The sequence below is a fragment of the Aphelocoma coerulescens genome, chromosome 20, assembly GCF_041296385.1.
Source record: "Aphelocoma coerulescens isolate FSJ_1873_10779 chromosome 20, UR_Acoe_1.0, whole genome shotgun sequence".
NCBI classification, from domain to species: Eukaryota; Metazoa; Chordata; class Aves; order Passeriformes; family Corvidae; genus Aphelocoma; species Aphelocoma coerulescens.
Genome location: NC_091033.1, coordinates 9,011,164 through 9,036,452, shown reverse-complemented (window position 1 = coordinate 9,036,452; position 25,289 = coordinate 9,011,164). Strand labels below are relative to the sequence as shown.

Genomic DNA, 25,289 nt, shown 5'->3' with positions numbered 1-25,289 from the left:
GGAAGATATTTTGACACCATAAGCCCTGGTGGCCAGTGATGCAGCCAGACGTGGAGGGGTTACAGCTCTGTGCTCTTATGCCACCCCCTGAATTCTTTCTTAGCCCGAAATCGGCTTAGCCTGCATTCCTCAGGCTTAGGAGCTGCCCAGGTTTCTGGACCCTCTCTGGAGCTCGTGGTGTGCCTGAAGCACCAGTGCACAGCATGGAGGTGGCTGAGAGCTGCCTCGAAATGCAAAACTAAAGGGAAAAGACCCACGCCGAGCACCACTGATCTCTGTGTCCATATGGAGAATTTTGCAAAGGGTGCTCAGTGAATAATTCAGGTTCTCTGTATCACCACAGGTACAGGCTAATGGGGTTATCAGGATACAATCTTTGCAGGAGTAACTTTGGAGTTTGTTATTGAAGGGTTAGGTCAGGTTATTTTCAAGTTTGGAAACTAAAATCGTTGCTTTAAACCCAGACACACTTACTCCCTGGCTACACCCTGGCTTTAAAATGGTTCCACCCTAAACCAGCTTTAGCTCAAAGCTCAGTGTCTGTTTCCTTTCCCCACCCTGCATTCCATTTTCCCCAGGCTCCCAAGCCCTCCTCCTCCTCCTCCTTCTCCTCTTCCTCCTCCCCGTGGTAGCAGTTCTGATTCTGTTAATCTGCTTTAACTCCAGAGATCAGAGGCATTTCCCCTCTCCTGAGTGCCCTTCTCACTATTTTATTTGTTTCTTGTGCTTTTCTTTACAGAGATCTCAACTTTTCCAAAGCTTTTTACCCCTTTTGTTTCTTTACTTTGAAATTACAAGTGAGAAATCAAGAAGGTTTTAGTATTTTAACATAAATTCTAGTCCTACTTTGCAATCAGCCCTGTCCTGGACTTTAATTTCTGTACTTGCAGTGCTGCTGTTGCATTAAAATGTAGTAGGAATTAATTCTTCAGATGCAGTGCCTGGGAATCAAACCCAACCTTCTCTGTACTGGTTTCTGATTTATTTTTCATTCTATCTTTTTTTTTTTTCAAGGCACTTGTTTCAAAAGGTAAATGTTTTATTTTTGTCCCTTCATGTTTGTGTCTGCCTCTGTCCCAAGGAGCAGCAGGGAATAGTGTCACTCCTTTTCCTGCCTGAATTAGGAGACTTGGAAAAAGAGGTTAATATTATAGTACTTTTAAAGTGATATAGTACTTTTAAAGTGATTTTAAAGTGACTGGCTTCAGGTATTTCTGCACTGCCCAGTCATTCCTGCTCCTGCAAAGATACTTTATTATCCCATTTTAGAAGAGTTTCAGAAACAATTAACTCACCCAGTTTAACCATTCTTCTCTTTTTTGGATTTGTTCTGTTTATCTTTTTTTGGGAAGATCAGCAGTTGGCCAGATTTTCTCTGTAGCACAAGGAATGGTTGAGTTGAGGTCACTAACAGGAGGTGGGGGAGCAGCAACAAGCAGCAGGGTTTGGGCCAGGAGCTCCTTTTGCTGACCACAGAAAAGTGTCTGCAGAGCTTGATTCAATGGTAGAAAAACAAATATTATGGGAAAGAGATGAAAATTGATTATTTTTTTTCCAGGTGCCTGGAAGAGTGGAGGGAATTTTCCAGTTACTTGTACACTGATTACTGTTTTCAGGAGGAGGACAAAGATGGGGATACACCTGAGCTTTTGGAATACGCAGCAGGAATAGCAACGTAAAACCAGGTCATATTTGTGTAGAACAAGCCTGGTTTATTTTAGCAATAGTGTTCTAGAGCTGGTGAGGAGAATGTTTCTGTTGGTAAAACACAGGTAATGAACATCCTATGGCTGTAGGCTAGGAAATGATATTGAAGCCTCAGTTGGCATGGGCTCCTCCTGAGCCCTCCAGAAACAGGAGCAGCATTGGAAACTGGCACTTTCCTGCAGGATTGTGTTTTTCAGAACTCAAATCCTGACAGTGCCAGGTCACCCTGCTTTGAGTCGTGGTGGAGGAGCTGGAGTGGGACTCAAATCTGAAATAAGAGGGGTGGGAAAGCACAGCCTCAAGGAGACCAAGTTTTTGATTCCATAAGGATTCACTTAATATATCTTACGGCTTTTAACATAAAGGCAGTTTTTAATGATCATATGTGTTGTGGTTAAATATCTATGTTTGCTTGATTGTTTCCTGCTCTAGGAAATTGGAGCTGATTCTGAATGCTGTGCACATTTATTGTATCCACATGTCTGCTGTTATGGTTGTAAAACAGTGCAAATCAAACCCAATATAACTCATGGCTTCACTTCCCCGTGTAAATATTGCAGTGGGTGAGAACGCTGGGGTTTGCTTAACAAATAGTGAGTTGTGAAACACTTTTGGAAGATTTCTGTTAGAAAGGAGGAGGGAACTGAAATACAAACTTCAAGGATATTTTTAGCAGCTGGTAAAACATTGTCATTTTTCTGCCAGCCTGTGTGTTCTTTTTTTTTTTTAATTCCCAATCAAAAAGCACACTATGAAATGAAAGCTATTTTTTCTTTTTTTCCCTGAGAGTTTAAAAATTAATTGTCTTTTGTACAGAAGGAGATCAAGCCAAACCTTCCTAAACCTACACAAGAAACATCATCCCTGGAATTCTAGATAAAATCTACTGTCAAGCAGATACTTGACCCAAATAGGTAGAAGAACCTCAGAAAATTAAATCTTTGATTTCACCTAAGTTTTTTTGGGTCACAATTTGGCAGCATACCTGAAACAAAAGCTGAGTTTAAGTGGCTCCCACTTTCCTTTGGTACTTAATTGCACCCCCACGCTCTCCTGCAGTTGTTCCGGTGAAAATCTCTGTGCAGCCATGTAGAGAACCAGAGAGGGGAACTGATCTGCATTTAAAAATAACTTTTTAAAATAAATCAGTTTATTTTTAACATATTAGTTCCTGTCTCAAGTTCAATCACAGCTATATGTGTGGTCTTGGTACCACTGAGGGAGTAGCAGGGGGAGGGTGCAGGAATTTGGGGTGGGAGAAGTTGCTGATGCTGAGACCTCTTCCCTTTCTGCTTGTCATGTTGTAAACGACAAAAAACCCTAAATTTTCCATCACGCTGAAAATTATCCAGCTGTGTGCAGGAGATCCAAAACATCTGCCCCAGAAAATGTGATGCCTGCATCCATCACAGGCTGCTTCCAGGCCCGATGCTGTTGACTTTGTTCATTAACAAGTTGTGTGGTGGGATGTTGTGAACCCTCAAGCGAGTTGTTGGATGGCACCAGGCTGGGAGGGATGACTTGGCTGGAAGGCAGTGGTGCCAGGCACAGCAGGAATTCCACCAAGACAAGTGTGAAGTCCTGCATGTGGGACAGGATAACCCTGTGCAGCAGTTTGGGTTGGCAGCCAAGGAGAGCGAAAGCAGCTTTGCAGAAAATGTCTTCTGGTGAGTAAGGAGCTGAAGAGGAGCCTGTGTGCCCTGGCAGCCAGGGAAGGCTGGCTGCCTGCCTTAGGAAGAGCATTTGGAGTACAGGATCCAGTTTGGGGATCTCCAGGCCAAGAAAGACTTTGACAAGCTTGAGCAAGCGCAGCTGAGGCCATCAAGATGATGTGTGTGAGGAGAGGCTGAGACAGCTTGGTTTAAAACCTTGAAGAAGAGAAGGGGGGTGGGTGGATTATCCAGGGCCAGACCCTTGTCAGATGTGCATTGAGAAAGGATGAGGGGTCATGGACACGAATTACAGGAAGGGAGATTCCTCACAAGGTGGTCAAAAGGTAGAGGAAGGACCTGGGGAAGTTTTGCTCTGTCTTCCCTGCTGATATTCACAACTGGGCCGTGCAAGCCACTGGAATCTAAATCTAAAAGTAGCTCTGAAGTTACTTTCAACCTAATTTATTCTGCAATTCTTAGAGATGACTCCAGGTGACAGAGCAGTAACGCTGCCCTAGGTCAGGATGATTTCTCACTCCCCTGTCTGGTGACACCACTTCAGGTGTAATTCCAGCGCTCCTCTTTCCAGACTGTACTTTCCCTGGTTCTTGCCTTGCTGACAGCAAGACTCCTGTACTCAAGTGTCTTTCCTTCTATTCACCTTTCCACACTAATTCTGCCAAAATGGGTCCTGCAGTGAGTGAGCTACAGGAAAGGGTCAGGAGCTTTTTGTGGCAGGAGGTGACTTGAATTGCCATCGTCTTTGGAGGTCGTGGGACTTGCAGAGAGTTTACTCCAGGTGCTGGGCAGTGAGACTTCCAGTTCAGAAAGGTGTGTGCTGGAGGAATGGCTCATGAAACACCCCTGCATTCCAGGGGGGCTGAGGAGGGGTTGGGAGTGCTTCCTCAGAGATTGCTGAAATTTGCCAGGTTGATGGAGAAGCACACAGGAACTGTTTTAAAGCTCTGTAAATGGTAAGTGAGGTACTGTTACCCTCCTTTGAAGGACTCTAGTGCCTGTGGCTGGCTCCCCCCTCACTGCTGGAGGTCACCTCCGTCACACAACCCCGGCATCCCAGAGACTCGGAACACCGAGGGAGAAACATCCCTGCTTTGTGCTCCTGCCACACTAAACGGGGCTTTGAAGAGAGGATGAAAGATTTCTTGGATCCCCTCTTATCTCAAGACTGTAATGAAAAGGGCAATATTGAGAAAGAGCGACCTGGCAAAACATTGCCTTTAGTTCTTGGGGAAAAAGCTTGTTTCTGCTTTGAGTTTTCCAGCAGCAGATGCAACCTTGTATGGCTTTTATTCACGCCTTTCTCTCTTCTCATGGATTTAGTTCTCCAGCTACTGATTTCTAGATGTTCAACTGTCTACATAAGAGAGCAGGAATAAAAGATGAAAAGGGGGAAAAATAATTAAAAAAAAAAACTATGAAAGAGAGTAATAGCATTGGGAGTCTGGGAAACCCCACTGGGGGTTTACTGAGAAGGTTAAAACACAGTACAAACAAGAAATAAGTGGTGTGAGAGAAGCAGATGCTGAGGAAGTACTTTGGTAACAGCTGAGTTTAAGATGTAATGAGAAAAAATGACAGAAAGAGGGAGAAGAAATACAAGAAAAAGAATTGGTTTGCTTATTAAAGTAATTAATTAAGCTAGTAAATGGAGTCTTTAAAATGGAGCTTTTCCTAGCTGTTTCTGGGATGGCATGTGTGTTTTGCTCAGTCATTGGACTAGGTTTAATGCTTTTTACTGTCAGCTTCCTCCTAGATCTTTGAAAATAAATTATCACATTAACATTTGGATACTTCTAGTACATTGCATTACTTTGATTTGTGCCATAGCCCTTTCCAAGGGGCTGCCAGATGTCTGTAGTGCTTGATTTTCTTTGACAAGTGGAACTTGGTTTTCCCATTCCTGGGTTTGTGACAGGAGCTTGGTTTATAGGACTTCCAGGGCTCACACAGTAGCCACTCTGGGTGTGTTGGGAATATTGTGCTGCTCCTGTTGTCCTGGTGTGAGGTTTATTCCTCTTCTTGAATCTATTAAAGCCTGACTGGTTTGTGTGGCTGGGAATGAAGTGTGTTTTGAGCTCAGCTGGGACGGGTGACCTCTGTGATACAGTCCTTGTACCCCTGTTATGTGATGCTTTCATGTGTAGGGAAGAACTTTACTATTGTTTTCAGAATTGCATGGAAGTACTGTTGCCAAAATTGTCAAAAAGTAGACCCTGTGTTTTATTTGACAGTAAAAGCTAACAATAAAATATTCATCCAAGTCAACAAACTTAAGAAAGCTTTTCTAAAGCTTCTGTGTTTTGGAAAGTAGGCTGGTGTAATAGAATAACTGCAAAATAATGATTTGCTAAAGAGACTAATGAGCTCAGTTTTCCGAGCAGCATTAATCCCGTGTTTAGCTCGGGATTTCCTGCGTGTGGAGCCCTGCAGTCGCAGGGGCTGTCCCAGCAGGGTGAAAAACGAGCTCTGGAGGGCTGGGATGGAGCTCTGGGCCCCGTGGCAGTGAATAATTGCAGAATAGAAGCTCATTGACTAAAGCCTGGTTTACGTGGGGCTGAAGCGCTGTAGTAAACAGTTTGGATTACTGGGAAGTGACGGATGCTTTCGATTCATATAATTCTTTGGCTAAATCTTGTTAAAAGGAGCTGCATTCTAGAGAAAAGAGAAGTGGTTTTGGAGGCGCCGTGGAGAGGAACTTGGTGCATTTTTTGGGTTTTGGTGTGCTGAGAGTATTTTAGTACTTGTGTGACTAAGTGGATATTTATTTTGCCATAATGTGTGTTTGATTAGATTACATCAGCTATAAATACTGGGAGCTCTGAAGCATCTATTTCGCTGTCTGTCTCTAATCTTGGCTTTTGAGGAACATTTAATGTCTTGTTGTGGTTACAATTAATCTGCGTGTATTTTAGCAATTAGTGTTTATGTGCAGCGGGCAGCAGCCGATTCTGGCAACTGTCAATCAGCAGCTGTAACAGGCTCTGAGAAAGGAGGGCAGAAAGCACAAGGTGATTCCCTGCCTGCCTGGTTATTTGGGAACACATTTTTGTGGGCAGACACCCTTTCTGGCCTGAGTTACGTGCTATGATTCCCCGTGTAGGCAGTGGAACAGGGCTGTTATCGTGGCTTTGATGTGATGAAGCTCTCTGTCACCTTACCAGTTTAATGGGCTAAAGTTTAATTTGCTTCCTTCACCACCTTTTGTAACAGCTGCTGGTTTTTTACTGTCTTCTAATTTTCTTTTAATATAGGCATGCTGGCTGGTTTTAAAAAAAACCTTCATTATCATCTAGAAAAGTGGATATCCTGTGAGCCGCTGACAGAGGGATGACGAAATACGTAAAAATTTGAAGTATTTGAATTCTTCTGCTTGGCTAAGATTTAAAAAAGCTGATGATAGGAAATTATACAAGCAAAACACAGATGGAGGAGGGAAAATGGTTTGTTTTAAACAGAGAACATCTCTGGTAGTTCACATTTATGAACTTCCTACTGTGTTTGTAGCCCCCGGCCTTGGGCTTTCCCTACATCTCCGGGGTGTGGGAACACTCTGCCTGTGATTGCTTTTTCCTTATTGTTTGCTTTGAGGCTGTTTGTTTTTTAAAGGGATAGCTTAGCAGTAGGATGTACTGGCAGAACAGTGCAGCTTAGTAAAACCAATCTGAACATATTCTGGAATCTGATATGCCCTGAGCTGGGACTGGGAAATTGGCCGGCTGCTGCTGGCTCCGCAAGCTGGACACCTTGAGTGAGTCCCCACATCTTTCTCTGGCAGCCACCACCTGTAAAATGGAGTTAAAAATAATGATCTTCCTTCAGCTATTTTCCAGGTTACAGGAGGTGGGCACAGTCCCAGTGTCCTCATTAGCATTTTTTAATAAGGCTCTGCAGGTTAATGCCTTGCCCTGGTTTGAAGTTGTGGAAGCTGAATACTGAAGTGTCCCACTCTGCCTCCTCCCCTCTCCTGAGCTTCTATTTGGGAGTGAGTTTATTGCAGTGCTATGTGTGGACAACACCTGAATTCCTTGCCCTGAAGAGCGCAAGGTGAATTTGTGAAAGCAGCAGGTATTAATTTTGTACATGTCCTACCACTGGTTTGAGCTCTAATAGTTCCCTCTTGCATTAAGTAGATTTAAATCTCTTTTAAACTAGGAGGCAATAAAATATTCAGGATCTGCGAAACAGCTTCTTTTTCCATCTGATAGCTCATTATCTGAGCCTTCTCTTTGGATATGGGTTTTTTCCCTCTACATTGAGAGGAGAAATGCCACAAAGGCATAAGTTTGTTGGGAAGCTTCATCTCCATTTGCCAGGTGCTCAGCTGGGCTTTGAGTGTGTCAGCTGTGTTTGCTGCTGCAGATTGTGGAGTAGGTAATTGCAATTTGTTTAATGCACTTTAAAAATGGGCTAACAGCCCTTTTTGTGTGTAATTTTTGTAGTTTCATGTGAAGAATAGAGAGGAGTCTGAGAGTCATTTTCCTTTACATAAAAATACATAAATTATTTAAGCTGATAAGAGAGTCAAAGTTCAAACAAAAGAGGCTCTTCAATTAGACCTCCCCAAAAAATACAAAAATAAACTGTGTTTTCACAGAAAGGAATTTACCGTATCATAGCTTTTTTGGTTTTGTTTGGGTTCAGTAATTGATATATTTATACTAATATGTTTTATATTTATACAGTTTCTTTGTAGTTACGTGTTGTAAAGTGGGTGATGGGTGTCTCTTTTTTTTTTTTTTTAACTGTATCACTTCTGTATAAAACCCACCCTGTGCTATCTGCTGGGAACCACTGGTTACTGTGTATTTTTTAGAGTAGGTGACCCCAAGGGATTTATACTCAGCTTTTAGAGGCTGCTTATTACTGGGTTTCTCAAAACCCACATCATGGGGAAGAAATGAAAGAGTGAAAATTTGGACTACTGGAGTGTCAAATTAGGGAGAAAACAGAACTTTAACCTTTGAATGTAATTTCAGTACTAGCAAACCATCCTGAATTCTTAGTTTAAGATAAATAAATAGTTTTATCCAGGTTGTGGGTAAAATATACATCCCCTCCCTCAGCCCTGCCTTCATAGTTTGTGGTACTGAACTGAAGCCCAGTTGGTGGGGCAGGAGGGAACAGCCTGGAAAAACAGAACCCCCAGCTGTGAGGCAGGAAAAGGGGGATGAGAAGCAGCACTGCCACGTGAAAAGCAAAGCCAAAATAATTGTTGCTGCATTCCTGGTTCTGTTTCCCAGATGCACAGTGAGGCAGGTGCATGGTCCTGGTCCCGGTGCCGGGAGTTTTCCCGTGTCTCTGACAGCACCTTCCCTCCTGCAGGTGCTGATGTGGCCGGGACGGAGCCCAGCAGCTCTGACAGCAGGGTGGAGCGGCCGGACCCCTACGCCAACGTGGAGGAAGCGCTGCTGGGCGGGGAATCCAGCTACATCCATCAGCCCCTGACTCCGGACAAGGAGGATGCGCTCCAGGCCGCCACCGTCGCCAACCTGCGCGCGGCTCTGATGAGTAAGAACAGTTTGCTGTCGCTGAAAGCCGACATGCTGGGCGAGGACAGCTCGCTGCTCTTCGAGTACCTCCCCAAAGGCACGCACTCACTCTCCCGTAAGTTGGCCTTCTTCTATTTTTATTTTTTTTTTGTTTACTGACACTTTAAGGGAAGTCTTTAGCGAGAAGAAAATACACGTCACCGCCTCGTTGGTTGCTGGTGATGTGTTTATATCCAGGTTTAAATCCTGCTTAATCCCACTTTCTATAAAATTTGGAAACTTTTGTCTGATATTGACCCAACCTTAATGTTAACTGCTGAAGTCACAGAAGAAAATATTCAGCCTGTAGCGCTTGTCCTTAAATTTCTGTTTTGCTTGTTTGCACAATGGTACTTACAAACAAAATACAAAGTATTTGAGTCATTATGGGAAAGGTTTTGAATCCAAACTTGATTGATGTTGAACAGCTTGAATGTTGCTCCTGTGTCTGTGGAAACAATTGGGGTGTTGTAGATCGCATGATCTTTACTTCTTGCAGTTTAATTTTAGAGCTGTAAGTAATGAGCAGCTATTGATTTTGTTATACTTGCACCTGGAAATGAATGTTTTTCTTCTGGTGGTCTGTTGGAGACAGCTGATTACCATTAGGTGTGGACAGCTGATTTTTCAGCATATTTTTGTGTTTCCTTCATTGCAGCTTGATTCTCTAGTGCATAAAAAAAAGAGACATGTTATTAATGCTGTGTTTTAGTAATACTCTGAGAAGATATATCATTTGTGAACTAGACTAGAGCAAGCAGCAGCTTTCTGAGCACTACATGTTAATTTCCAGAAGAAAAGGTTTGTTTTCATCTATGCTGAGAAAACTGATCAGGTAAATAGAATGAAAAGTTCACTTAGGGATATCTATTACTCTGTTTTCTTTTAGCTTCTTCAATGGCAAAAGATAGAGAACTTTAATGGTCATAGAATTAGAGAATGAATCATAGACTCCTAGAATGGTTTGGGTTGGAAGGGGCTTTGAACATCATCCTGTTCCAGCCCATTTCCATGGGCAGGGACACTTTCCACTAGACCAGGTTGCTCCAAGCCCCATCCAAGTGGCCAGCTGGTCACAGGAGTTGTATGACAAAGGGAAATAACTGCACAATGCAGTGTCAGACTTAGTGTCTCTTTTCACTTCTCATGTCTGAACAGTGGGATTGTTTTTAAAAAAGTCCAAAAACCTTCAAGTTTCTGTACCTTATTCTGTAGCTTAAATATTTGTGGGGAATGGCTGGTGCAGTGTTCTGGTTTCTTTCACAGTAACTCACTTCCCGAAGGATTTCCAGTTAAATCACATTTCAGATTGGGCTCCAGGGCTGAAAATCCCTTAGTTGCAGTGGAACAGCACAGATGTGGCTCAGTTCAGTGGCAGGGTTTGGGTGCAGGGAGCAGAGTGCCCTGAGCTTGGCACCAGGATGGGTGGGAGCCTGGATCGATGTGCCACCGTGGGTGATGGATGCACCGCGGGCTCGGATCTGTGACTCCTGACGGGTGAAATCAGCAGTTTCATCTTCTGTCTTGATAAATTGGAATAATGATGGCGCTGCCCTCTATCCATCATCCTTCTCCTGGTTGGAGGATTTTAGGTTTTACTTAAAAACTGAAGCACCACTTGATGTAAAGATAAATGTGTATGAAGCAGTCATAAATCCGGGTTAAAAATTAGAGATTGCCCAACCAGCTGAGAAGCAGAGTTTGGGGATGGGCATGGTGCAGGCAGGAGACCAGCTGGATTTAAAATAAAGCTTGATACATTTAGAAAAGGGGGTGGTTGATAGCTCACTAAGGGGTGCCATGGCTCAGGAGGTCCTGTCCAGCCTGTATTTGAGGTCCTTATTTTCCAGTCTTCTCACTACTACTTGGATTTCATTCAGCTGAGCTTCAATTATCTCATCTTTATGGAAACAAAGTGAAATGCCCAAGTCAAAAAGAAGACCTCCTGCTTGGTCTGTAGCTCTCATAGCAGTCGGGGATGTGGCATTGGCCTGGTAAGAGGGTTTTTATAGAAGCCAGGAGTTAAGAGACATATTTTTCTTTCATCTTATTCAGATTCACAGGTATCAGTTTATTTTAATAACTTGAAAAAGATCTTGTGATATACGATTCCCTTTTAAGTGGTCATTACTGAATACAACAGGACATCAAGTTTGATGAGAATTTTCGGTGTTTAAAATGACAGTGGTAGGCAGATAGTGGAGATGTAAAAGCACAGTCTAGGTTGGTGCTGGCTTTGTAGGTGTTTTTGACATTTTTCTTCAAAAACAATTTGAGGATGTTGAGTCATTTTAAGTCCTGGATTATATTACAAAAAAAAAAGAGGAGGGGGTAGGCAGGAGCACAATGAAAAAGATTGAATTTAACCAGACAACCAAACCCAGCAGTTTTCATCTGTCTTGATTTGAAAAGAAATGTGTTAATTTCAGGGGTTATAAGTGATCAGTCTCTCTTGACCTTAAAGAAGTGAAGTGTTTTTTAATCTTGGCTGCTATCACTGGATTGTCTTCTCTTACAAAGCACTGCAGTACGTAACTGCCTCAAGGAGCAGTATTCAGGTTTTGTTTTGGTTTTTTTTTTTTTTCTGGAGGAAAGAAGACTTATTGGAGGTGGACAGATGCAAAGAGGATGTTAAACATGTTTAAAATTTGGATGAGCCATTTCTAAAGGGGATATTACTCTCCAAGTTACTGCACACATTAAAAGTTTTCACTTGCTGTTCCACATAATTCACCCTGTTTTAGAAGTTAGGGGCTACCTCAAGGTTTTCCTTTTACCTCGTGTTCTTTTTAACTAATTCATTATATGATCATATGAGGTATGAACTCGACATTCTGCTGGTGGAAAATGAAGCCCAGAATGTGTGTGGGGGGGTGTTGTATCACTATGGTGAATTTCTGAAGTTAATCAGTTCAAACTCATTTAAAATCAGAAGGAGAAACTTAAATATCTTGCCATTTGGTTAGCACAGTTGCCAGATAACCTGCAGCTGAAGGGCTGTGAGAGTTTGATGTTCATGATGTGTGATCAAGATTGACGTTGTTCATATGCTTGTCAGAAACCTGGAACACACAGGTTTTGCAGAAAAAAAATGTGTGAGTTACTCATGGGTAACACCGAGGTTCTCTGGGGACCTGTTGGTTACTGAACCTGCCTGGGTTGTTGCTGGGGGTGCCTTTCAGATAAGACGTCCTGAGAGTTTTCCTGGTCTTGCCATGTTTTCCTGGTTTGTCTTTAAAAGCAGGTGGTGCTTGTGTGATTTCCACTCCTAGCAGAGCTGCTCTGCAGAGCTCCTTGGTTTAATAACGTGTCTTATTTCATTTATGAGCCTGAACTTTGGTAGCATTGTTCTGCACGGTTACATCACACATCCAGAAGTCTCAAAGGCTTCAGTCGAATGTTTTGAGCTGGTTTTGCCAAGTATAATCAAGAGAACAAGGATTTTAATATTCATTAGAAAATGAGGTTGTTAGTTTACATCCTTGTTTTCTCATTAAAAAAGAAAAGTTTCAGGTCGTGGGGGGGACCAACTCCCTTAAAGGGTGACTTCCACATTTCAGAATAGCACATTTGAAGGCTTTTTTATATGGCTAAGTTTGGCTTTTCCTGTTTACCCTGTTGCAACTGAAACTGTTTATAGAAGCAATTCCTATGAAGCTTCCAGTCCAAGTGATTACATGGTACACAGAGCCCTTTTCTTTTGGGCAAACCAGCTAATAGGTTATTTTTAGTTAGTGGTTCATTGGAGCCAATAATTTATCCTTACACTGGATGTTAAGGAATACATTTTACACAGTGGTCAACTTTCCCAGGAAGAAGTTAAAGGTATTCAGTTTGGTGGAATTTTTGTACATGATAAAAGAATATTTAGGGGAGAATGGATGCAATTTTAAATTAGATGTAATAACTTTGCCTTTCTCTTTTCCACAGTAGTTTACTGTCTAGCTGTCATGAGAACTCTGTATTCACACAAATACTGCGAAACCCCTGCTTCATTTTCTGTGTGCAGAGCTAACTGAAGGAAAGTGATTTTGATTCCTGATTTAGAATTTAAAATACTTTTGATTAAAATTCATTTTAGCACAAGTTTAGGAGGGAAAAAGGTTTCTCGCAGTACGAGTCAGAATGGACGTAAATCTGCGTTCTTGTGTACAAAGTGTGGGTCACTGATGTGGGTTTCTCTCTTCTTGTGTTACTTGCAGTTGTTGAAACCAAATAAATACTGATTATTGTTTGAAAACTCATCTTTGTTGTGTTGTACATCTTTGTGTGTTTGTACACCTTGGATGATAGTTTATTGCTTCCCTGTGCTCTATTTCATTGCTCATTCATTAGCCTTATTTTTGCTTTAAGAAGTGCAGAGGTTTTTAGGAACCTGTGGAACACTGGGAAGGGGCTAATAAAGAATTCATCAAGCCAGGCCCCACTGGTTTATCTTTACTGTGTGCTAAAATACCATTAGTTCAAAGAAGTGTAACCCAGAGATGCCTTTGGGGCAATTTGGATCAGTTTGGGATGTTCAGGTGTGGAAAAAAAGGAATGTGTGGCTGTCTAGGCAGGAATTCTGCTATGGACCTGTAGAGCTGGATTACTGGTAACAGTTTCTAACAGGAAATACTGATTGATTCCTTTTTTTCCCTGAATTTTTGCTATCTTGAATTTCTGGCATTTTGTTGTCCTACTTTTAAAAGACAACAGCAACAGATGAGCAGCACCTGAAGGAAACCTTGGAGCAGTGTTGTTATCCCAGCTGAATAGAGTTAACTAAGTTGGGAAAGATATCGATCTGCGATCAAAGCAGAGGAAAGTAAATCAAACATCCAGCTCGTGGTACAAGAGCAGATTTTCCTTTGATAGCTGATAAAAAAATAGGGTTTGGGATTGTTCACATTTCGAAACCTTGGTGTGGTTTCACTCAGAGTGCTTTGTTGTCACCCAGATCACAGCGCATTGTATTCGGACACAGTGTAAACTGTGACTTGTTATTTGTAGCTGCATTAAAGAGTGTTTTTTATATCCCTGAAGGTTGCCATCAGACTCTTTTGTGCTGGAAATGAAAAAGCCTTTAGAGCATAGAGTGCTTTAAATATGAACTTGTTTATTTAATGCCATATTTGCTTCTGGTTTTGCCTCCTTGCATTTCAAAAAGAACAACCTGCTCACTATGTCATTCCAATATTCAGTCAAGGCATGTGCTAAAGTTTGTATAATAATTTATAATGTACACTGATATTGATGATGCAGTCTTTATTTGTATTTAGCTTTGTCTTTGATCCTCAGGGCAGTTTCTGGAATATTGTTTTCCATTTGGGTGTTGCTAGAGTGTAGGCGAGGGCCAGACACAGCATGTTTTCCTCTTGAGTTATGGGAGATTTTTAGACTGTAATGACTGTCAGGTATAATTGAACAGTTTTGTACAAATATTTGAACTTCCATCCTTGCTAAATATAGAGTGACAGGAATCCTTTTTCCCATCTTTTGTAAAGCACTTTGAGATCACGGACTGACAGTCCGATATTAAATAAACCACCACGGACAGATCTTGAGATCTGAACCTGTGACATAAACTTTCAAGAAAGTTAGTGGAATGAAGTTTGCATGTACACTCCTTAAAGATGGAAATGTCTGTGTTCAGAATGGTGCTTCTCCAAGAGAAATGTGATTGCTCTGGATATTTGTGCTGCACTGTGTTTCTTTCTCCCGACGGACTCTGTAGTGATCGAGCCCTGCGATGTCACTCCAGTACACACAGACATTTGGGTGGGGAGGCTGGTTTTAAAAAAAAAAAAACAACCCATCAACCAGAAAGACCAAAAGCCTGGCATCCCTGTCCTGCTGCATTCCCTCCCACTGACAGAAGATGAGCTGCGAGTGCTGGGGCGCTGCCTTTGCGAGGCCGTTTTTAAAGCCACCAGCTGGTGCTCGTTCACGTGGGTGAGATTCGTTTCCTGTGTTCCCCAGGGCCTGGCACCAACTCGAATCGTTCAAGGGGTGAAAGTGATGGCAAAGTGGAAGCACCATCTCCCCTGCTGCCTTCAGCACACCTTGCCACTCAGAGCCCCCCCGGGATCTGCTCTTCTGGTGAAATGTCACCAGAAACCGGGATAAAAGGAGAGGTGCCTTCCTCAACCCAGGTAAGAATGGGGGCAGAAATGCAAAGAATTTGAAATACAAAGGTGTCTGTTTGATCAAATCCTCCCCAGTTAGGAGTATTTTGAAAGATCTAACACCTTATACTTTAATCTGTGAGCTTTTTTTAAAAAAATACAGGTTATTTTAAAACTAGAAGTTGCTTGAGGGTCAGGACTGGTACTGTCCCAGTTTTAGTCTTTCTGCCTTACCTCAACGGAACTTCTGTTCAAAAACCTCTGGGTTTTTTTAAATAAAAATGCCCTTTTAATTGTCAATCCCTTCATGTGCACAACACTGCACACTAGCATATAATAATGGCATGAGGCCTCGGCTACCCATTGCTCACTTCTGGTGTTCTGCATTTGGGCTTCTTGTAACCATCTGAATTTGGACAGAAGTGGGCTGGCTCTCTCTATTACAGAAGTCAGAAGTTTGACCTAAAATCCATAGCTTTCTGCAGCATTTCTTACTCTTAATATTTTTGAATGATACTTTAATTCTACGAAACAAATGGGTGGAAACACTGATTTTCCTTTGCAGTCCCCGTAGAGCGAAGTGAGCTGGTCTGCACAGACCTGCCGAGGCTGCAGCACGCCTCTGCCTCATACAGGGCTGCCATCTGCCACACGCTGGCATATTGCAAAGGATTTATTAAAAAAAAAAGATAAAGTCAGCTTTTATTTAGAATTTGGATCAGCAGTGCCAGAGGGCATTGCAGAAGGGGAGCTACGCAGAAGGTGTTTGTGTTCTACAGGCTCTTCTGTGTGGAAAGGAAAAGTACCTGTGGAGGGCTAAGGGAGAATTTTCCAGTTCTATTGTATCAACTAAAAATTTTCTGTCCAGCGTTTCCCACTGGCCTGAGTGGGACCTACGAATGCTTAGTGAGAATGGAAACTGAGTAGTTATCCAAGACTTAAACAGGGATGTTGATTACTGTCTTCAAAACACCAAATCCTGCAAGATGAGGGCCCAGTTCCCTGCTCTGGCAGTGAAAGTTTGCAAAGGCACTTTGGGTTGCCAGGTCAAATGATTGAGCCTCCCTTAGAGAAGGGGTGAAGGCAGTGACAGCTCTGCTACAGGACAGGCTCCTGTAAATCCCTGCCTTAACTTCCCTGTGCTTTTCCTTTGCAGGCTGCCTACGACGGATTGCTGGCCCTTTGGCAGTTTGATAACTCTGACTCGGGTAAGCAGAGAGAAAAATACACTTTTAAGCTGTTGCTATTTTATACAAGAGGAGGCTGATCCGTGCGTGCGTATCCGTGGGTCTGTTTCAGATACGAGCTTCCCAAGGTCAGAAGACATGGACATGACTGCTGATGGGACCTTCCTGGATTCAGCCCTGGCCAAGAGGCTGACCTGTGGCTTCTGCAGGAGGGTGTTCCAGTGTGCTGAGGAGCTGAAGGAGCACATCCACGAGCACGCCTTCTCCATGCTCTTCCCGTTCGACGTGCTTGACTGCTCCCGGCCCGGCCTCGCCGACGGCGTTCCTGCCGGCCAGCTCGCCCGCTTCCAGTGCTCCAAGTGCCCCGCCAGCTTCACCCTGAAATCCAACATGGACCGGCACGAGAAGACCATCCACTTCCACTGTAAGAAGATGCAGTGTCCTAACTGTGCCAAGCTGTTTCGTGACAAGACAGACTTAAACCGGCACCTTCTGTCCGTGCACTCACGCGAGCGCACCTTTGTCTGTCTCTGCTGTGGGAAGGGCTTCGGCACCCAGAAGAACCTCAGTAGCCACGTGAAAATGTGTTACCTGAGCTCTGCCCACCTGGCTGGGCTGGAGCTTTTGGACAGTGTAGGACCGAGCGAGGATCCTGAGGATGCGTAGCTGCTGTTGTTGTATATGAGACACTTCCTTGAACTAGGAAAAGCAAATTGTGCCGTGGTTCTCGTGCTGCAAATAAATGTTCCACAGGTGTAATTTCATAGAGTAACTCCCCAGAGCTGATCAGTTGATGCTGGGCTGGTTCCAGACGCTGTGTCACTGCAGCCTTGGTGCAATTTTTTGTGCAAAGATAATTTTTTTGGGTCCATAAAATGGGTACTTTGGCTGTTTTATTGGTGTGCTCAGTCTGTGTTCTGACACTACCTTCAACTGCTTTATCAGTAGATCTCAAAGTGCTTTATAAAAGAAATGGTGATGTTTTCCTCCAATTCCTCAGGAAAATAACATCCCTCAGGTTGTTGAAAGTGCTGGCAATAGAATTAATAAGAGAATTCAATTCTGAGTTCTGCTCTAGTGCTCTGTCCATTAGACCATTTGGGCATTCCAGGGGTTTTCACTGTGAACTTAGGAGCTGTGGAAGCACTAGGTTGCTGTTTGTAAAGTGTGGTTTTTCATGTCTTTCAAAGGAGAAAAGCATGCTGCTTGTTGATATGTGCAATAGGGTATGTTATTTGGGCTTGAAAGTTGTTGCAAGGCTTGCATATTTTACTGATATTTCAGTACTTTCAGGGCTTTTTTAAAAAATCATCCTGGACTATGGCTGTGGTTTTCAGGGATTCTGTACATTTTTGTGACTCGTTTGGTTTACATACTGTAATTAAGTTAGGCAGGCTGAGTGTGGTGGTGTTAAAGCAGAGGAAGGAGGCTTCACATAGATTTAATTGTGACTTGGGGTGTGCATACAGAATCAGTAATGGCTGTTCCTGGTGGGTAGAAATCTGTAATTCCTATTTCATTCTGTGAAATTCACTTACTTTTTAAAAAGATTAAATATTTCTGTGTCTCTTGCTATATATTTACATACAAAACTAGATTATGGTAACTGTGAAATGAAAGTAGCATAATTAAGAGCAGTGCTTCCCAGCTGCTCTGTGTGCAGCACAGCTTGTCAGCATGTGGGGTAGCTTTCCTCAGTGTGAGAGACAGCTGAGGAGAAAAAAAAAACAACTTCTACAAATGTTCTTTGGAGTTCCTCAGGGAAGTTCTTTCTCGTGATACTGTTGCATCTCAGGGAGACAGAAAATGAGAACTACTTAGTTGTGCACCATGTGGACTTAGTGGGGAGCTTCTTCCCCAGCCCTTTCCTGTGGAAAGGTGAATGGGAGAGCCCATCAGTTCCTGCTGCCCTTGGGCTTGTAGAGAAGAACAGGTGTGTTCTGGTGCAGCTCTGCTCCACCTGTTCCTGCTGGGACCTGAAGCTTCTGGGAGACAGCTCCATGCCATGCCAGGGCTGGGAAGCCGGAGTTTCCCTGCTTGGCTTAGTTCTTACTCTTCATTTGAGCAGGCTGCAGTCAGAATTGAGAATAAGTTCCTGTGTAATCACCATAGTACACTTTAATCATTTGGGTTTAAGTTTTATGGTTTCTGCAAAGTCAGGTTCATTTTTTCCACTCTTGTTCCTGTTGACATCTTTGGCATCAGAGATCTCGGCTGTCTGTGAATGTGTGTAGTTTTTAGTGTCAGCTTCCCTTGTGACAGATGTCAGAGTAATTGCCTCATGATTTATTTTGCTCTTAAATAATCAGCAAGTGAGAAAGGAGAAAGCTGAGCCAGAAAACAAAGTTGTAACCCAATGAATCTTATCTGGAAATTCGGGAACAGCAGGGAAGGATTTGTCTGAGTTGGGAAAGTAAAATGCCAGCAAAAGCAATTTCAGCAAATTTTAAAAGGTTTCATTGTGTGATAATAGTTAATGAGATTTCTTGTTTGTTCATTTTTCTCGTATTTTAGAATTTAATTCAACACGGAATTCTTTTTCTCTAGTCAGGTCGATGCTGTCTCTAATAGAGGTTTCAGTAGTATTTTCCTTGGCCTGTACATCAGAGTGCTTCCTGACTTCAGCACTGGGAATTTCCAGTGCTTCCCTTCAGGATCAGGACTAGGTTTTTTTAATTATTGGAACTGAAGGGTATAACAGGGCAGAGCTTTATTGGGTTTGTGTATAACAGGTGTTAGAAGCAGGATTCTACTGTTAGGAAGTGGCAGGGGAAGCTGATGGGAGGTGTGAGTCTGACAGTTAAATTGCACCTTGCTATTTATAACCTTAAGTATAACAAGGATTTAGCGGACAAGAATTCTCCTGAAGTTTGTGAATTCTTTCTAATAACCCAAAGAATGTAGTATTTCAGTGATTATTAACTAGCTGCCAGTTTACAGAGTTAATCCAGAGCAGCTCTATCGGGCATCACTAGTGCTTTTCCTTCACTCTCAGGGATGTAGGAGCCTGTTTCCTTTAACAGCCTCAGTGAAATAAGTTACTTGAGCTGACAATACCAAAGATTTTTTTCCCAAGCATTATTGTGTTGGTTTTAAAAACACACATTTCCATAAATATTTTAGTGGCATTAAGTACACAGATTTTTACTGTGGCACTGTTTCTATTTCCTTCTCCATTTCTTGGTGCTGTGTCCAGTAGCTCTTTACCCGTGGTGCTGCTGTTTATCACCTTGATGATCATGTTAAAGATGATTTCTTAGGGCCTTAATGCTGCTACATTTAATGCTGCTCCATAAAATATTGTCATTTAGACAAAGGATGGTGCTCATACCAAAGCTGGTATTTGTGCATTAAATAGATGTACTGTGGGTGCATATATTTAACAGGACTGTGAACATGTTAACTCTGCAATACATTTATTTTTCTGACAATGCTGCTGGTTTTCAGGTGTTTCCTTTTGTAGATACCAGAACTAAATATGTGGCTATTTGGTGCAAAAATAGTTTTCAATAAAGCTATAGCTGCAAACAGTGTTCTGTGAGTATTTTTAAATACAGAAGCTGCAAATGCTGGGTTTGAGTGATTTAAGCTGAATGCAGGCACGAGGGATCTTGGAATCAGACAGAGTCAGGAATAGGCTGTTGGAAATCCATGGATGTGTTGGAAGCAGGTGGCTGGGGAGGAGCCTGCTGGGGGTGCAGGTCATGCACCCAAGGTTGAGTGTTGCCTTTTCAGCTTTGCAGCAGCTCAGCCCTGAAAAGAAGGGAGAGATGTGGGCAGGAAACAGGAGCAGGCACCGGGTCACTGAGGGAACAGCAGGATCAGGTACAACCCAGCAATGTGGGAATAAGGGATTTAGTGGTTTTCTGTCCTTAAAGCACTTTTTCTTCATTATCCCAGGATCTGGTTGCTGTCAGGATCTCCAGTCAGTGTTTTCCAGTGGCTCTGTGTCCTGGGAGCTGGGCTCTGCAGTGTGTGTGGTGTGGAGCAGGGCTGGAGGAAGGAGGTTTCATGTCCCCTCTTGACTCCCTGTGCTCAGTTTACAGCTTGCTCACCTTGTCTACACTCCATAGTGACGGGGTTGTTAGAAGCGGCTGTGTGGCCTTGACACCAAAATCGAGTGGTTACAAAATCAACTGAAATGTATTTATAATAAATAGCTTTGTTTCATGAAATTTCTACCTGCTGTAGGAAAATGTGGGCTCCTTGCCTCTGAGTATAGATGAGGGAGTGTCAAACCCTAGGAGAAAATAAAGGAAAAAAAAATTTCCTGTAATATAAAAGACAAAGAAATTTCATATTCTAGTTGTTAAAAAAAAAGATGTTACAAGTAGAGCTTGCACAAAGCTCTGGGCATCAGGCTGTGCTCAGGCATCTCCTCCAGGAGGTTCCCAAAGCAGTGCAGAGTCATTTCTCACTGCCCCATTGCAGTGGGTGAGCTTTGCTGACAGGTGAATAAAATGTTCCTTACCATTGGCTTTCCCTGGTGTCCTTGTGGCAGCCATGGCCCAAGGGAGTAGATGTTTGGAATTTTTTTTTCCCTGTGGGCTAGAAAATTCTCTTGACAGCTTTACAAATGGGCTGAAAAAACACCAAGCTACCCAAAAAAAAGCAGTTGTGGGCTGGACCACCACAGGTCCAATCTAACAGAATATTAGATGCAGGGCAAACTGATAACCAAAGGAAGTTTTTCTTCCACAAAGTTACCTGTGTGGAGGATGTGTTTTAATTCTGAGTAGTCAAAACAAATGCTGAGATAAACTTTGTATCACAGCAACTTTTAAGAGCTTGAATCATGCTTTTAGTGTGTATTAGAACAATAGAAAACTACTTAAAATACGTTTTCTAAGATGAGCTGGTGTTGAAATGTTTGTTCTGATTACCCAGGAGGGCGTTACCTTATTTAAAGGTGTCTCTTAGTAGTGCCAGCTGGTTTGCACTTCTATATGAGTGACAAATGTAGTCACTTTTCATGTTGTTTCACCTGTATTGATATACAAGACAAAGTAAATTTTAAAAGCAGAAGAGGAAAAAAAAAAACCAGCCCACAAATTGGCCATGAAATGTCACTGAGTATTTGGGCTTACCAATTTTCTTTAAAAAGGCCATTTTTCAGTGTACAGTGTTAATTCCAGGGCATTTACCTGTGACATAATGAGGGCATTGACTGTGCACACACCTAGTAGGGCATTTATATTATATATTGCATTTATTATATGTGTTCTATTTGCAATATTTCATTAAGCATCTAAAAATATTGCCAAGTTCTGGGTCTGTTAGGAGCTAGGGAATAGGTCTGGCATTCCCCTGTTCCCCCAGCTCTCCTCCATAGACTGTCTCCTTTACCAGGAGCTATTTACATACACATGTTACAGTGATTAACCACAACTTGCTTTCTTTTTTCCCCCCTCCTTTTTATGTAAATATATTGCTTTAAGAAATAACAATAATTAGGAGAAAAGTGGCTGAAAATGAAAACACTAATGGGAAGCAATAGAATGAAGGAGAAACAAGGGGTTTAAAGTCATCTCCACAGTGGTCAGTCACTTCCAAACTTGTAGTGGGTGGGTGGTACCCTCAGGGAGCAGCAAATACTCTGTTTTCACCTGCTGTGTTTTGTGTGTGGCACTGTCCCTGTGTCACTGGATAATGTAGAGAATGGTGGTTGTAACTGTGCTTTTTCCTCTGGGTCATCCTCAGTCTCTGCTCCTTCACCAAAAACTCCTGGGGTGTGTGATGATGTTCTTGCATCACCCCATAAAGAACACTGGCACTGTTGGGGTGCCACCTTCATGGACTGCTGTTCCTGGCTCCCTGCTTCTTCCACAAGTAGTATTGTTAGCATTTTAGATCGTGATATTTCAGATAATCCTTTAAAATAAATCAGAACTCTAGCAGGTTGACGGCCCTCTTCATGATCCCTTTAGCAAGCAATGTCTGTAACAGGCTGTTGCTAAATGTTTGTGTGTCAGCTTGTTCAAAAGCTGCTCTGATGGAGGTACTCAACTTCTTAGCTTTAATAATATAGGGGCAGTAACACAGTACAAGGATTAAAAATGTGTAGCTGGTTAAGGGGTGAGAGTGTGATTTCACAGTGAACTAATTTAATAGTGCAATAGTCAACGAGAAGTCTGAGATTGATCTGTATGTTCTGCTTTCTCTCTTGCAGTCAACGAGTTCACAGTCATCAGGAAGAAGTTCAAGTGCCCGTACTGCAGCTTTTCAGCCATGCACCAGTGCATCCTGAAGAGACACATGCGATCCCACACGGGAGAGAGGCCCTATCCCTGTGAGATCTGTGGGAAGAAGTTCACCCGCCGGGAGCACATGAAGCGCCACACCTTGGTAAGGGCAGTGCTGGGGACTCTCAGCCCTTTGGCTCTGGGTAAAGAGAACAGGAGCTTCACCTCATTTAAGTCTGCATTTTGTTTGCCACACAGGGCTCATCTGAAGGCTTCTCCTGTATCTTTTTTCCCTGCTTTTCCAAGGCCTTGTGGCTAGCTGCCTGTTCATCCTCCTGCTGTTCTCCAAGCTCAGCTAGAGGCTTTCCAGGGTTTAGGTTGGATTTTTTTAGCAAAAAATTCTTCCCTGAAAGGGTTGTTCAGCCCTGTCACTGGCTGCCCAGGGCAATAGTGGAGTCACCATCCCTGGAGGGGTTTAACAAACGTGTAAATGCAGTTTTTGGGGACATGATTTAGTGGTGGGCTTGGCAGTGCTGGGGTAACAATTGGACTTGATCATAGAGGCCTTTCCCAATCTTAATGATTCTGTATTTCTATTACTTGGTGCAGAAAGCTTTAAAATACATTGCTCAGCAAGAACTTGAGGCAAAGCTACTCTGATCTGGCCATGCTTAGTTACCAAAAATACTGTTATACCTTATTAAAGAGGCTGCTCAGCTCTGACTGCGAGGCTGGTGCTGGTGTCTGGCTCTTCACAGCTTCTCCAGAAACAAAATATTAAGATGAACTTTGATTATTTTTCTTTTCAGGATAGAAATCACTTGCCATCCTAAAGAGGTTCTCAAAGCTTGGTGTAGAGGTGGTACTGTGGCAGAGCAGGTAGTTTCTAGGCAATGATTCCAGCAGCAGTGCCAGCAGAGGGCCTGGCTCACCACTGACAATGCCCCAGATCCCACACCGGGATCCTGGAGCCCTGTGTGACAATTTCCACAGTGCCCAAACCCCCACCATCTCCTTCCCTTGCTTCCCTGCTCCCATCTCCATGCAGATGAGTCCCCAGCCATCTGCTTGGGCACTGCCTGCTCCTTGAGATGTCCCTTCCTTATTTCCTTGGGGTGCTGGAGCTGGGGAGGCAGATCTCAGTGTGAGCTCAGTCCTGCTGCTAGCACACAGGTGTCAAGAGCTGTTACTGGTTTTGCAGCAGGGAGCACCCAGTCATGCCAGCTTGTTACTTCCAGCCTTTTATTTCTGAGAACTTTCTCTTTTTAAAATATTTTTTTCATAAATTTAGGATGTTGTCAGCATATTTCCTCTTCTCTTCCTTGGGATATTGGCATTTAATCAGTTAGACTGTCATCTTTCTAATAGCACTTTCCAGTACCAGGGCCAAATGCTGTTTCTGTGTTTAGTACTAATTTGGCAGTAAAGGGAATAAGAATAATTTCTGTTCAGTTGCAGCCAGGAATATGGCTCACTTTGAACCTGCTCACGGAACTGTCAGCATTGGAAAAGAGGGGGAGAGGGGATCAGTTTTTTAACAGATACACAGCCTACTCTAGTGGAAGGTGTTCCTGCCCTTGGCAGGGGGTCAGAACTAGATCAACTTTAAGGTCCCTTCCAACCCAAACCATTCTATGATAATTACAAATTGGTTTAGTACCTGTTTTATAATTTCTTTTTTATATGGCTCTTTTAGCCCTTATTCTGCACCCCTGACCACCTTCTGTTCTCCTATTCAGCTTTTGATGCCTGAAAATCATTCTTGTATGAGTTGAAAGTGAGTGATACCTATAGATTCTGCTGGATGACTCTGAGCAGCCCTGTCCAACTGCTTTAAAAAAAAGTAGTAAGATTTAATGCCTTTGCTTGATGCAGTAGAAGAATGTCATGGGGACTGGCTCGGAGCAGGGGAACCTGCAGCCAGAGCACATCAGAGGCACTCACAGGCTTTGAGCACGGCTGGGACTGGTGCAACACAGAACCTGAGCCAGTGTCCTGCAGTAGGGAGGGCTGAGGGGCTACAATGGGTCAATTTGTCCTCTTCCCAAAGAGCTTTAGCTCAGCTGAGTATTCCGGGGCGCAGGGTTGTGGAGAATCAGGTGGTGAGAGCTGGTGATCCCATGCTGAGGCAGGAGCAGGCATCCAGGCAGCTGCTTTAAAGTAAAAAGAAGGGCTTTAATCAGCAAAACCTTTCCCACAGGCTGTTGTGAGCATGAAAAGAAGAGACCAGTTAAAAAGGATTAGGGACTGGTGATATGTACCCAAGGCTTGGTGACTGCTGGGCTGCTCAGAACAACCCCAAACCACGAGCACTGGATCCTTGTGTGCTTCTACACCACTTCCTGAAGTCTCTCCTGAGGATCAGTGGCAGACACAGGGCATCGAGTGCCTGTGCTGTCCCCGTGTGGTGTTAACATATAAAAGAATAAAGAAAAAAAAATAGAAAAGAAAAATACACATTTATGATAAGTACTGGACAGCCCTGAAGCAGTCAGGCAGTTGGACTAGAAGATTGTCATGGGTCTCTTCCAACTGATCTGTTCTACATATTAATAAAATCAATATGTATTTTACATGTAGTTATATATGTGTAAGTGAACGTACCTGATGAGGCTCCTTGTGGTGGAGTTTGAGAATTCTCACTGCTCTGGTTTCCTTTGCCTGAGGAACAGCTGAGTGGTTGGACAAGCTCCTTGCCTTCCATGCAGGGCAAAAGTGGCCGGGGACAGATTTCACCCTTTATCAGGTGTTTTGTGCTTCTCAAAGTATGTAATTTTTCTCATTGAATAATGCAGTTTGACTCTGGAAGTGAATTCTTCTATCCTGCAGAGCATTTTCCTTGCTTCCAGTACTGGCTATGTATTCTGTGATAGGTCCACATGCCCAGGATTCTTGCAGAATGAGT

The 25,289-nt window shown here is 43.0% G+C and overlaps 2 protein-coding genes across 21 annotated transcripts in view; one reads left to right on the top strand and one right to left on the bottom strand.

Moving 5' to 3' along the window:
* The window catches only part of TPD52L2 (TPD52 like 2), a 97,125-nt gene that overhangs the window by 61,497 nt on the left and 10,339 nt on the right, over positions 1 to 25,289 (bottom strand). The window lies entirely within an intron of this gene.
* Positions 1 to 25,289, top strand: part of ZBTB46 (zinc finger and BTB domain containing 46) — a 48,819-nt gene that overhangs the window by 22,540 nt on the left and 990 nt on the right. For 5 of the 6 annotated variants that reach the window (XM_069034512.1, XM_069034514.1, XM_069034515.1 and 2 more), the window contains 5 exons: positions 8,703 to 8,984; positions 14,870 to 15,042; positions 16,172 to 16,223; positions 16,315 to 16,626; positions 22,372 to 22,547. In XM_069034512.1, the coding sequence (XP_068890613.1) occupies positions 8,703 to 8,984; positions 14,870 to 15,042; positions 16,172 to 16,223; positions 16,315 to 16,626; positions 22,372 to 22,547 (995 nt within the window). The remainder of the gene's footprint in view (positions 1 to 8,702; positions 8,985 to 14,869; positions 15,043 to 16,171; positions 16,224 to 16,314; positions 16,627 to 22,371; positions 22,548 to 25,289) is intronic. The other variant, XM_069034516.1, reaches the window with a different exon arrangement.